Source organism: Dermacentor variabilis, chromosome 6, assembly GCF_050947875.1.
Source record: "Dermacentor variabilis isolate Ectoservices chromosome 6, ASM5094787v1, whole genome shotgun sequence".
Lineage (NCBI taxonomy): Eukaryota > Metazoa > Arthropoda > Arachnida > Ixodida > Ixodidae > Dermacentor > Dermacentor variabilis.
Window position 1 is genome coordinate 189,242,590 of NC_134573.1, and position 14,087 is coordinate 189,256,676.

A 14,087-nucleotide genomic window follows, 5' to 3' on the forward strand; every position below is an offset into this window, starting at 1 on the left:
TTAGTTGGCGCTAAAACCGTGCAGCGCGAGCTGCCGCTTTGCTTAATGAAGAGCTGAGATCGCCGCACCGTTCACATGCTCGAGGGAACGATTCGCGTCTGGCAGCTGCATTGCACATTGTCTTGTCGTCTATTGTGACTGCTAATGCACTGCTGATGCAGGTCAGGCAAACAATGACCGCGCAAGACATCTCACCACCTATTAGTGGTTTGGTGGTCGGCCGTGTTGGTTTGTTTACCGAATGAAAAGAAAGGACCAGGATAAGCGAATGGGCTGCCGGCCGCACCATCTAGGTTAATACCTGAAAAGCACCGGCTAATAGGTGGAAGTGGCAAGGACGCAGAAAAACATACACAAATGTCTAAGATATTTGGGTAAATATGCGCAATTGCACGACTGTGGCAAAGTGTCGCAGCAGACTGCCTGCGTTTGCAGGTGAAATTAATATTTATGCTTTAGAATATTGTTCTGTTGGGCCAGTCGAAGTATTTCGAACCATTAACAAAATTTTCGATAACCACTAATCGCTTCTCGGCCTTTTGTGTAAGTCGAGACGAACATAGCCGTCTGTAACCGGAGAGCCACACCTGTGAATTCGGCACCGCAGTCGGTTTCGCAGTGCTGCGCGGTTTTAGGACTGCTTGTTGCGGAGAGGCATGAGCACGAATGGCAGACGAACGGGAGCAACATAGACGACGCGAAGCGTAACACACTTCGAGGAGCGCGTTCAAGGTCGCCGCTGTGTTGCTTGCAAGGAGGAGCGATGCGACTGCAGCCGTGGTTTCTCTGCCAGGAACAGCATCGCTTCCGACCACTTTTACGCTCGAAGCTTGCGGCGCCGGGGAGAAGGGGGGAAGCGCCGCCGATTGCCCTCTTCAGTCACCGGGAGCGGTTCTAGCTGCGCGCTTCCAGCTTATGCGCATGCGGCGTGGACGTCAACTCGCATTAATTGTCAATGTTCCGGCGGCAGTCTCTCTTGCTTGTCTTCCCGCGTATAGCAGTATAATTTAGTGACTTTTAATTTCTTCCTGCTCACTGCGAGAATGAGTTTGAACCTGTTGCGGCCACGCAGTGCGAACTGCTAGCAAAGGTGACCCAGGTGTACCACTGTGATTCAAATCCAGACCGAGCGTCTACACAATCATTTAAAGCACACTGAGGCCGACCATATCAAGACCAGAGAAAGTCGCTTTATCTGAATATCCTAATGCAATCCGATTATACGCAATATACAGATACGTCACGTGACAGGCGAGTAGCTGCCCGAATGACTACTGCGCCTGAGCTTTTGAGGAGAAATGTAGAACGATGACTGAGTGTACAATAGCATCCAAGGTGTGCGAAGTGTGTGGGTCGAAAGAGCAGTCTCTGCACGGAAGGCATGCGTTACAGTAGGCGAAGAGCAGAACACAAGATCGTCCCGTTTCCGGACGACGAGCGTTGTTATACGCGCTTGCCACGCACCGATCGTTGCCGACCGTTGACGACATCCGCGTTCGACTCTCCCGCGTTGTCGTCTCCAGGAAGGGCATCGCTACGCGCCCTGGCGCAGCGCGCTCGTGACAGGGCGCCGCATAATGGGCGGGGATCGGCTAATGGATGCCGGTCGCGCAGTGACCGCCGGGGTTCACGTCCGCAGGCGCGGCCTGTCCGGTTGTGACGGCGAAGGAGCAACGGCTTCCCAGCCCGTCTTTGGCCACGTTTGTTTGCGTCTCCGCCGCTCCGGCGAAAGCCACCCGAGCGGCGAGGAGGGATGAACTTGAACGGCGCTTCCTTCCTGGCGAGGTGATGACGCTGTCCCAGGCCGTTTACACGGGAGCGTCACGTGATGGCCTATTTGCTTATGTTTGTGTGCGCCGGTGTGCTTTTCTATAAAGGGGCAAGTCGGATGCCCATTGCGCGCAGGCTAATGCGAGCGCCGGCAGAGGCTTCTTCTCACGAGCAGGACACCCAGTGCGCGTCGCGGCGGGGCCGCGCACCATGAAGGTGAGCTGAGCGCGATCACCACGCCGGTGTTTTGCGGCCTCTTGTGCGGCACCACGTGGAGCGTACACCATGGGCGCGTCACTAGTTGTCACGGCGTCCAACGGTTGTCGGAGGTAGACGAGCAGGCTGGTACAGACGCGTGACCATGGCACTCCGAAGAGTTGAGCCTCAGACTTGTCGCTTATGTGGTTATACTTGCAGCATTTAGCGAGAGAGAGCGAGAGATGAGAATTGATTGAGGAAAGATAGTAGTAGCCTCTAGGTCTGCTACTCTGCTCTGAGCAGCTTGCTAGGACACTCAATGTGTGCACCGCTCGAATACGATTCTCGTTACCTGTAACAGACGCTGTTGTCGAAGGTTAGAGCAATGTTTACAGCTGAGACCTGCGTAGTTAACCCACGCTAGGCAAGTCCTATTTTGCGACGCGCATGCTGATGCCCCAGTCCGCGCTCAACGTACGTACGTTTCTTCTGGGGCTTGCAAGCAAAAGTAATTGTGTTCGGTACCTTTCCCGCCCGTACCCGACAGCTCTGTAATCGACATCATCTGTGCTTAAAAACTGGGGTATTCAAAATGATCGGCTTGTCATTTTGTCTGCTAAATTTAATCGTGTGGGTGGTATTTTGCTTTGCAAAACCTTTTCCTCAAATTCCTGTAGGGGCCGTGCTCAACGTTTCACCGATGATGTGGATCACGTCGGCGGCTACTGCCGCAGATAGGCGTGAAAGCATATGGGCTGATCTAAACAGTGTCACCGAATGTCATCAATGTACATGAGAGGACCTGAGGATTTCTATTTACTATTCTTATGTGAGCCAGAATCTGATGTAAAGCCGCGGCGGTCGCGCGGTTCTTTGTCCATTGTAACATGTGTGGGCCTGGAAAGCCTTCATTGCTGCCACAAAGACGTAAAAAAAAAAGTTTGCAAGTGTGCGAATCCTACAGTGATCTTCCTCGCCCTAATTTTTGGCGTTCACACTCGCAGCCTGTTCTAGTACTGGCGACTGTACTTGCATTTGCGAGCGGAGGTTCAGTGAGCCAGCAAAGGGTTGCAACGCGTACCGGCACAAGTACGCACTTCAAGACACAGGACGTGAGTATTTGCGTCCATATATTCCTTAGATTATGTGATGTCTATAACCATGGTCGTCACCACCATCGTCTTTTAATTTCACTGGTGTATTAAGTGTGAGCATGGAGAATTTCGTCTGCATGGAGCAATCGGCAGCAAGGACTTCTTGAAAACAATCCAAATGTTCTTGTCGAAAGTGATGATGTATCCGCGAAACCTGATGCCATTTTAGGCCATTTCTTACTTTCTTTCAACTCGTTTTATTGGAATGCTTCTTTCCCACCCAAAGGCAGCGTCTTACATGCTGCCTATGCAGGCGCACACTTATACGTACTACGGTAAAGAGATCATGGGTACTCATGTACTCGGCGAACGTGAATGCTTGCTTCTTTTGCGCACTTTATGTAATCAGCAATTTTTCTTGACTTTCAAGCGACGCGTTATCCATTTCTTGCTTCTTGCAGAGCCAAGGAAACTACAGATTCGGCTACGACGTAGTTCATTCTTCGGGCAGCAGCTTCCACAAAGAGGAGGGCTCCAATGGAGTCAAGGTGGGGTCGTACGGGCTGCGAGACATTGATGGCCGCGTCCGCGTCGTCAACTACGTGGCGGATGCGCAAGGATTCCGCGCCGACGTGCGGACCAACGAGCCGGGGGTGGAACCCATGAAGGACCCCGCCGGCGCCACCATAAGCCGCCCGCCGCCGGTCGCTGCTCTGCCGCCCGTGGACTTCACGGCAGGCGAACCATCCGGCGCGGTGGCAGAGGAGCCCTCCGATGAGGAGGAAGAGGCTGTGGCTACAGTGACCGCAGAACCCACGGGGCCCCCGGCCGAGCTACCTGCAGAAGGCACCGCGGATGTGCAGGCGGCGCCCACGTCGGGTCGTTCGACGGTGGTGCCTCCAGTGAGCATCGAGCCCGACGTTATCCAAAATCAGCCTGGTGCAGCCAAAGACACGGACACGTCTGTGAGTGTCCATGCGGGAGGCGACGTTGCCCCGCCCGAAGTTTTGACCGATGTGGGTGAGGTTAGCGCGAAGCCGCCTGCTCGTCGCCGCAGTAAGCCCAGGCCTCCCGTGTTCCCGCCTTCTCCGGCGCCCCGACCCGTGCCCTCGGAGTCCCCTCCGTCAGTGCCATTGGCTGCTCCGGCAGCTAAGGAGATCGGCGGGGTATCTTCCGGTCCATCTCCAAAAAGGCCCGGCGCCCCTCCGAGGCGCAAAGTCAGTATGTCCAGGTACCCGTTCTACGTGGACGCAGCAGACGTGCACATCGTCGGGCCCACCTTTCACCCGGCACCGGCTGTGCCTTTCCACCGAAGGCCCGGAGGCTTCCAGGTGGCCGCTTTTCACGGGAGCTTCCCGTTCAAGGTGGCGAGGCACCCGCCTTTCTCGCCGGCCGCGTTCGGGTACTTTCCCGCCGGTGTGCCCCAGCTGTCCTTCGCCCCACGCCACCCGGCTGGTGCCTTCCACCCGGCATTCTACGCGAACCCAGCGTTAGCGTCCGCCTTCTTCCACTCTGCGCAGCTGAGCCACGCGGGTTTTCCCTTGGGCCAGCTCAAGTGGCCCTACCACGCACCCTTCCTGCCGCCAGTGGTGGCGTTCCCCTTCTAGGAGCAAACGAGAACGCGCGTTCGCCTTTATGCGCTATTCCCACTCTGACGCACGCTCAGTTTTGCAGCAGCATCTTCGGCGGCGGGTACGCGAGATGATCCCCACTTATGCTTTCCTGTTCTCGTATCATTCCGGCCCGATAAAGCCCCTGCATGTCGTTTTCAGCCGACCAGTTGGGAAGAGTGTCGATCAAGGGGCCCGACAGTGCGCAGGGCCTCACGATCTCCTCTATATGCAATCGTACCTCGCCAAGAGGCATCTGCTTGACGTCAACTTCTCTGAAACCGTGACGGAAACCCACCAAGGCGGATGCATTCCGGGATGGCTGCGTTTCCTGGTCTTTCGTCGAGCAAACATCTACTCGCGATTGCACTGCCAACTGTAACTGCAGCGCCGCCGCTGCAAACAACGTGCGGTGGAATACGCTCGCGCATTTAGGATGATACCCACCGATCTCTCAGCGTCTCCCTGTTTCTCACGACACCGCCGGTCTGTACTCGCGCTGCTGCGTCGAGATGCACGGGTGCCTCTGGCCGCGCGCGTTCGTTCGCTGTCTTTCAGACAAGCTTTAAGAGGAAGCTTTAGCTCGGGCCCAACTCCGACGCGGCCTATTCAAATACATGTAAAACGCAAAAACGTTTTTATGAGATAACCCCTGAACCGATTTTGATGAAATTTGTTGCATTTGAAAGAGAAAGTTAAATTCTAGTGACTGTTGGAAGCGGAATTTCGATTTAGGGCTTCAATTTTCTTAAAACGATTTTCAAATATTTGACCGTTCGAAAAAAATAGAAGAACGAAGTTTATAAATTCATAGCTCTGCATCAAAAACTGATATCGCGGTTCTGTAAACGGCATCTATTTGATCATTCAAAGCGGACAAATTCAATATGTCATTTTACATCTTACGTGAATTTGTTACGTTGGTTACAACGGTTTTGCAAAAGTTGTATTTCTCTATTATTAAATTTTTTTATATTCATGTGTAACATATCAATTTTGTCTGCTTTAGATGTACTATTAGGTGCAATTCATAGAATTGTATTATCATTTTTAGTAGTTAAGTTACAGAGTTGTAAACTTGATAGTTTCGCTTTTTGAAAATTTTCGATTTTTGCCAATTTTTAACAAAAAATTGACAATCTAACTCAAAAATTCGAAACCAACAGTCACTAGATTTTAAGTTTTTCTTTTAAATGCAACAAACCTCGTCAAATTTGGTGCAGTGGTTGCCGAGAAAAGCGAATTCTCCTTTTACATGTATTTAGATAGGAGCACTCGAGCTAAAGCTTCCTCTTAAAGCAAATCGTGTTTCGGCTGGAAGAAATAAGCTGGCGGCATTCGCAGGCCTAAAGCTGGTCTCACAGGAGCGTGGGTCGCGATTTTCGACACGCGCCTTTCTGGACCGTCTCATTCCTTCAGGCTTGTCGCAACTTTACATTGCGCGGACTCAAGGATCAGTTGTGCCGACGTCTTTCGAATTCGGAGATGAAGTTCCTGTGCTTTCTTTCTTTTTGTCGTGGTGCCAAGGCGGCTGAAAATACGCTGCAGAAATAAACACGTTTACTGTATAGGTGTGTGTCTGTGTCTCGCTTCTGTTTGTTGTATCCGGCAGAAATAGACACCGAAAAAGGTACACCGTACCTATATACTAATGAGAGTCAGGATTTAACCGGAACATTCGCGCATTTGAACGCAATTTTATGCGGAAAAGAACTAACACGTACGTAACCTTTTTCTGAAAATGTGTGTTCTCAGCATATTGTGCATAAAGACTACATATCAGGCAGAATTGGTACTTGTGCGCTGTGCATATATGTATTAGCAAAGAACTTAATTTTGGAGAACAGATTATAAACTGGCTGCGGTCAACATAAACATGCTGAAAATATTTTTTTCCCAGTAAGTTAGCGAAATTGCAGGATATTGGCATCCGTCTCAGCATTTCTATTGTACTTAATAAACATCTCATCTCACGGTTAGGCATGCACTGCATAGACTTTGCATCAGCACGGCCGCCGCATCATTCATCGACGTCTGTAAATACATCTACACTACAGCACCACGTGGGCACTGTTGATTTGGCCCTGATAGGACACCTGTTTCACAAGGAGCAGAAATATACCAGTCTAGAGGGCACTCGTATGTCGAGAGGCGTACTTGATTTCAACACGGTGATTGATGTTTTAGTCAGATTCTAAAATACACTCTGATATTCCGTTTATAACGGTGAGCGGTTCTGTCGAAATGTGATAAATGCCGGCTGTGCAGCGTGCGCAAAACGTTTTCTCGACTGTTTCGTTGTTTGCTTGCTTCGAACATATATTCAATGATATACCCCGTGGCACACAGCGTGATTCAGCCCCTTCAGCAAGGGGGACAGAACTGGCACAACTACTCAATGTTGCTATGCCTAATTAGCAGCCTTCTACTAATTAATTTAAGTGTACAAGTTGCAAACATTGAATTGGAGCCGGGTAGTATCTATTTAACAGAAGTCTAAAGCCGTCTCCAGGAGGTGCTGAGAAACGCATTGGCGTTTGGATTAATGGTTTTCCGAAAGCCTAGCTCACGCACATCAGGACTCAGTTAACCGCGACGCCGATTTACCTTTCAGCAGATATTTCGGATATCTTGTTTATTCCAAAGAGAAACACTGTGGTCTGCTGCCTAAGCATTGCGACTTCTCGTGCAAGCAACGTCTGCCTGTTTCAGTGATGCATCTGATGAAGTGGAATAATCTGCAGCAAGCGATGCGGATTTAATCTGTTGGAACTTGAAGAAATAAGTAAACAAAACATGTGGCATAGAAGAGGAAGAGTGTGTGTATATGTAGAGTGCGATGTTCTTCTCAATGCAATGGTAAATTTCACAATGTGCACCGTCTGTCGCTTTACAGCATCATACACTGTGCACAGAAAACGCTGGGCGAGAAAGCACTTGCTTTAGACAAAAAGGTTCTGTCACTAACCATGGCGGTGAATTGCACCACATAAACGTCCAGCGGGCGCTTTCTAATTATTTCTAGAAGATTCGAAAATTTCCAAGTACTGTTACAAATGTGGAATGTGGCGCGCCCTCAGTGTTCGACGCATATCCATGTTATTCTGCAGCGCCTGCTCGGACTGGGCGCCAAGTCTGCGCAGCTGTGTTCGCACGCGGGGAGCGTGACGTACGCACTGTGCAGTCGTTGTGCGAACATCGTGCGAAGTGTCTTTGTTTTGACAAAATGAGTCCTGGGGTTCTATCAGGCACGTACCCAGGGTTTTTTTTCGGGCAAGGGGGGGGGGCAACCCAAGATAATTTCTATGCAAATGAGGGGGGGGGGGGGTACTTTACACGTACAAATGTGAATAACGTGCGTAAATCCGCAAAAGAGAAATGAAATAAGGTATATTTTTACAGGTACGCCTGTGCGATACACCTCTCCTTTGCTTAGCAAACAAGGAACTACGTCAAATGGACTTGCATAGGAAAGAAACGCAGGAAGAACACTGCCAAGAACGAGTACAGAAGCCAAACTGTAAAATAGAGATCACTTTAGTAGAATACAACTTAAAGAAAATAGCAGTTGGCAACCAAGGCACACAAACCGCGCGGAGTTGTGTTACTTCGCCAGCCAATCACAGAAGCTAACAAAATCGTTGTCATGCCGCCTTTTCAAAATGGCGTCGTACTTGATACTTCCGGGGCATCTGCTGTTCTTGAAGAGTCTTTTCATCGATGGAAGCAATGAGGTGTGCAACAGACATGGACGAAGTGTATGGAGTCTGGGCATTTCACTCTTCAAAAGTCTGCGGTGCCGTTCATTTCACTGGTGAGCCCGTTTTACTCATGAAACTTCACTGCCAACTGAAGTCAAACTTGGCAGTAAATATAGTTGCAGCAAAGCAAGCATGTTATTTCAGTTCAATAAAGAATTAGGCTTTGGCCATTCCACTATAATAGGCGAGGCAAAAGGTAAAAAATTACGCACTAATATTTTTATTTTTGCGGTTACCGCCTTATTTGGGTAAAAGGAAAAGTTTGAAGTACGAATTATTTGCAGCCTCGCGGAGGAACAGTGGCTGGCGGTTATAAGGGCGTGGGCGGGGCTTCACTGCAGATGTAATTTGTATCCGACTATAGTAGCCTTTTTTGAATTCGCTCTGGAAGAATGATAGAGAAATATATATTTGCGGAGCAATCACAGTTCTTTTGGATCCCTCGTTTATGCTCTACGAAGTGAAGTGCCACAACCGACTCGTATTGTCATTTGGGAAGTTACGTAACGATGCCTGGCTGCCAGTCCCGTACAACCGCGTAGGGCGCGAGACGGCGCGAGATTCTAGACGTACTACGCCCACCGCGGATGGTTAGAAAAACATCTATACATAAGCACAGCACAGAAGTGGCTACGTTAGGCGGCTCGAATGATAACTGTGGAAGCGTCATTCGAAGCACACGGAACTTTTTTCTGTTCTACTTACTTTTTAAATAAAAAGATGTTGATCCATAAATATTTTCGCTTTCTCTTCCTGTATGGCTGTTGCCTTGGCTGTCTCCCTTAGTAGATCGCCTCATTTCTCAACTCCTTGCGACTCTTGTTTCCAGTTGGCAATCTTGCACGAGAAGAGCTCTACAAATATGAAAAAAAAAACAGAAGAGTTAACGGCTGACAGTCATATTGCGCATGAGTTGAAGTGTTATTCCAGGGTTTGATGATGGACGCTGTCTCGTATTATTTTCCACCTTATCTAACCCATATCGCGGGTATATGGTTCCGGGAATCTGTCAGCGTCGCGGTGAGCCGTTACTCGAGGAAATAATGAAGCAAAAGGAAAAGTTAAACGCAATTGGCGTTTTCTCTGGCCGCAACTCGTTCCACGTACATGCAGACCAGCTGACCACGAACCAAATCCCTTTCCTTGTCCCTGGATAAAGAAGGTTGAACTAACGAAGTAACAGTGATGCGCGTGACCGTCGAAAAGACGGTGACAACTGAATGCATGTCGAGTTAATCCTGTGGGCACCGAATCGATGAGAAAACGGGCCTTCACACCCTAGGAGATGCCGATAACGACCGCCAATCAGAACGAGTGAAAATGGCAGCAAAATGTTGACCGCCGAATAGCTGTCAAGTTTCAACATTGATCTGGCGGCGCTTTAGGAATGTGTGGTGGCGTGGGCGGGGTGATGTTGGGGGGGGGGGCTCCCCTTGGGTACGTATCTGGGTTCTATGTGTCAAAATCGCGATGTGAATATGAGGCACGCTGTGGCGGGGATCTCCAGATTAGTTTGACAACCTCCTTTTTTTTTAACGTGCACTTAGATCTAAGTACACCGGCGTTTTTCTCTCTTTCTGCAGATACGGCCGTCGCGAGTGGTGATCGCACGCGTGCGTGACCTCTCGCGCTCAGCAGCGCAATGCGCGGGCGGCTACCGCGGCGTTTTCTTTTTTTCAAGCCAAGCTTGTATACGCTAGCCTGCGCCGGCGATGGAACGCTTAAAAAAAAAAAACAGCTGCTCTCAGAGGCGCACACGTGCACGGATTGCTATAAAAAGAAAACAAGCAATAGACCCGCTGAACGGAGAATCCTACTGAGCTGCCGGACTAATGACGTCATTCTATCCGCCAATAGGGGTCATGTGTCTAGGTGTCGTGAGAGGAACGAGTGTTTCTCGCATCAGAACACTATCGGAGCTGCGATGGGTCGGCCGCGCGTCGTGCGTTCGATCGAAGAACAGGCGGCGTTTGATGAACGCCGCCGGGACCTTGCTCGAGAAAGGGCTCGTCGTCGACGTGCCACCTCGTCGTGAAGGAGCGTGAAGCCGAGGCGTTACGACAACGAAGGGCCGCGAATCCCGAGCTTCGTTTGCACCCCTCTGCACAGTAATGGAAGGGCGGTCAAATTTTTTTTGTACCAACCATCGAACACGAAGAAGACGTCCAGAGCGCCACAACTAACTGGTTTGGAAACAGAGTACGCATCTCATTTCCCGCGTTTCACACCGATAAACGAAGTTATTGAGCCAACGCAAACGGTCACAGCGGCTGAGAAACCTGTTCGAAAAGAGTCCGAAAAGCGCACCTATGCGGCCGCAGTAAACCGACCTCAAGTACCACTTGGCAACAGTCAGCAGGAAAACTGCCAGCATGTGATACGCGCTTTGTTCACGGCACTACGTTCCCACGTCGCGAAGATGCCTGCTAGTTCAACGAAGGATATGCTGGAAGCAGTGCTGGCTCTTGAGTCAGTCATACTCTGCTCTACTTCCACATACACTCAGTAGCATAATGGCAATGTCTCGCCCACTTGGTCCATTCCGTCGTCCAAAAGTGCCCTTAATAATGCAATGGAACTGCGCCGGTATTCTACAGCGTCTTTCTGAACTCAGCCTTTTCCTTCGAGACATACCTATACCAATTCTAGCCCTCTCGGAGGCCGGTCTCCCAAATGGAAGGACGATCCCAGGGTACATCAGACATGGAAATCCGAGTATACCATCATTTGCAAATGGAAGTGCGATGATATACATCAGGCGAGAAATACCTCACGTCACCTTACCAGTGCAAGACCTTTGTTCTCCCTTCTTGGAAGTCGCCGCTGTCCAAATGTGCCTAGGAAAGCGAAAACTCAGTGTCGTGTCGGTGTATATAAGTCCGCGCAGGAAGGTCTCCATGGAGGCGTTCATAAAGGACCTTTGCATTCGTTGCCCCTCTCCTATAATAATCTGTGGGGACATTAACGCACATCATTCGCTTTGGGGAGATAAGACTGCAGATTCCCGAGGCAAGGAACTAGTCACAGCCGCGGAAGCTGCTGACTTGTGTATCGCGAACGATGGCAAACCGACTTTCTTCAGACCACCAGATTCATGGAGTGCCATAGACCTCGTGATCCATTCTATAGACCTTGTCGTATCGTCAACAACGGCCCCAGACAGGATGGGCAGTGACCACTTTCCCATCTTCACCAACATCACCGGATTTCACACTGCTGGGCGACAATTCTGTGCTGTGACCCGCTGGGACACATACAGAGAAGCGTTGAACGAATCCCCTGGTGAGCTGTTCGCAGATATGCTGCGGAGCAAAAGAGTGGCTACCTCAATGTTGAAACTGCCAGATCATTTCCCTACTCCTGATTTGAAACTAAAGAACCTCTGCGCAGCGCGTAGGAGAGCGGAGCGAAAACTAATGAGAAAAACGGGGAATCCATCTGCGAAAACTGAATACAACAGGATAAACGCTGTCATCCGTCGTCACACAAAAAGATTAAGACGAGTTCAATGGGCTGCTTTCTGTGAGAGTTTATCGGCGTTTATTCCCATGACAAGGATATGGGGAGTAATGAATAGCCTATCCGGAAAGATTCGCCTACACAGGTCATTCGAAGCACTTGCTTTAAAGCAAGGAAAAGATTTGCAAACCCTTGCAGAAGATTTTGCAGACGTATACACATCTGGCAGATCAGCAGGAGTATCGAACCCTCTGTTGTCTGAAGCATTCCATACCATGGATACGCCGTTCACCTTTCGTGAGTTGGATTTGGCGCTTAGCAAATTAAGAAGACGCTGTGCTGTGGGTCCCGATTCGATCAGCAATCAGATGCTGACAAATCTGCCATATGAACGAAAACGAGCACTTCTGGACATATTTAATCACGTCTGGAGCACAGGAGAGATCCCAGAAGCGTGGAAGACAGCATGGGTGGTGCCAGTGCTCAAGTCCGGAAAGGATCCTGCAAACCTCACCTCATATCGGCCAGTATCGCTAACATCATGCGTATCAAAGTTGATGGAAAGACTAATATGTACGAGGTTAACATGGTATCTTGAGCAAGGAAATAGACTGCCATCATGTATGACCGGATTTCGTCCACGATTGAGTGCCCAGGACAGTGTCTTGGATCTACTGAGCCATATCGAGCACCATCGCGTAGACGGCCTTTCCACACTCGCCATCTTTATGGACGTTGCCAAGGCATACGACTGTGTGCTTCATACAGGCATCATCAACGGACTCCGAGCCATGGGCGTCTCGGGAAATGCTCTTCGATTCGTCCATGAATTTCTCAGTGATCGATGTGTACAAGTTAAGCTGGGACGTATAATGAGTGTCAAGCGACGCATTTCCCTCGGCGTCCCACAAGGAAGTGTCCTATCCCCCTTGCTTTTTAACGTTGCCATGGCCAGCCTTCCCGATGCCCTGAAAGTAGGTCGGACGGCAGTTAAAATGTCCATCTACGCAGATGACATCTGCATTTGGATCTCGGGGTACCAACACAAACGTTTGGCCCGGATAGCCCAGGCCGCAATCTCCACTATCGATCGCCACTTATCGACGCTTGGCCTATCCTTATCAGCAGAAAAATCAGCCTTCATGCTTTTCCCGGGAGTGAGACGCAAGTCAACACGTCTGACGCTGAATATCAGAGGGCATTCAATTCTTCGTGCAACTCATGTTCGATTCCTGGGCGTCACCATCGACAACAAGCTACTATGGCGTGGTGCGGTCGAAAGTGTTGTGGCTGCATCGGTGCAAAGAATCAACGCACTTCGTCGATTGGCAGGTGTACGTTGGGGAAACAATCCTATATCCATGCTTAAACTGAACGCTGCACTGATAACAAGCCGCATTCTCTATCAGCTCCCTCTGATATCACCGTCATCGAGTCAATTCGAGCGCTTGGAGGCAGTGCACAGAAAGGGACTTCGCTTGGCGATGGGAGTTCCAACGGCGGCTTCAAACAAGAAAGTCACTAACGAGGCAGAGTCTCTTCCACTCCGCCTCTTGGCATCTCAGGCCTTGCTGACGCAGCTATTAAGGCTGGGCGAGTCACGCGCAGGCACGGCGTTTCTCCGGCGGCTAAGATCAAGAACTCGCTCACATTTCCATGCGGCGCTGAACACCTTCCGATTTTTAGGATTGGAATGGCCTAAACGAAGTCGCCTTGGCCCGCCATGGTCTTTTCCGGACGTTACCTGCAGCCTCAATGTACCCCACTTACCGACGAAACGCACCATTTCAACTGCCGAAGCCAAGTTTATTGTGCTGGACCACTTGAGCACTGTGTTTTAAAGCCATCCACAAGTGTACACAGACGGTTCGGTGTGTGCACAAACAGATAGCTGTGCAGCGGCCTTCTGCATACCATCCCTTGATGTGTCATGGTCTGGCCGACTGGATCGCGTAGTTTCCTCTACAACAGTAGAAAGCGCCGCAATCACCGCGGCTTTGCGGAAACTACGTGCCTTTTCTGCACGAGATGTCGTGGTGCTGTCGGATTCCAAGTCAGCATTACAAAGATTACATCGGGGCCTACCTCTAGAGAAATTTACAAGGCAGTCTCTGGCACTGATTAACGACCTCACGAGCAAAGGATTTAACATAAGGTTTCAGTGGATTCCATCACACGTAGGAATTGATGGAAAC

At 50.0% G+C, this 14,087-nt stretch overlaps 1 protein-coding gene across 2 annotated transcripts in view; it reads left to right on the forward strand.

Annotated features, from left to right (window-relative positions):
* LOC142585981 (uncharacterized) overlaps positions 1-6,242 on the forward strand; it is a 53,316-nt gene extending 47,074 nt beyond the window's left edge. Inside the window, exons 1-3 of one of the 2 annotated variants that reach the window (XM_075697151.1) lie at positions 1,062-1,986; positions 2,973-3,080; positions 3,524-6,242. In XM_075697151.1, coding sequence (XP_075553266.1) covers positions 1,981-1,986; positions 2,973-3,080; positions 3,524-4,669 — 1,260 coding nt within the window. In that variant the 5' untranslated portion in view covers positions 1,062-1,980 and the 3' untranslated portion in view covers positions 4,670-6,242. Of the gene's footprint in view, positions 1-1,061; positions 1,987-2,972; positions 3,081-3,523 lie in introns of those variants that run through there. The other variant, XM_075697150.1, reaches the window with a different exon arrangement.
* Positions 6,243-14,087: the final 7,845 nt, after the last annotated feature.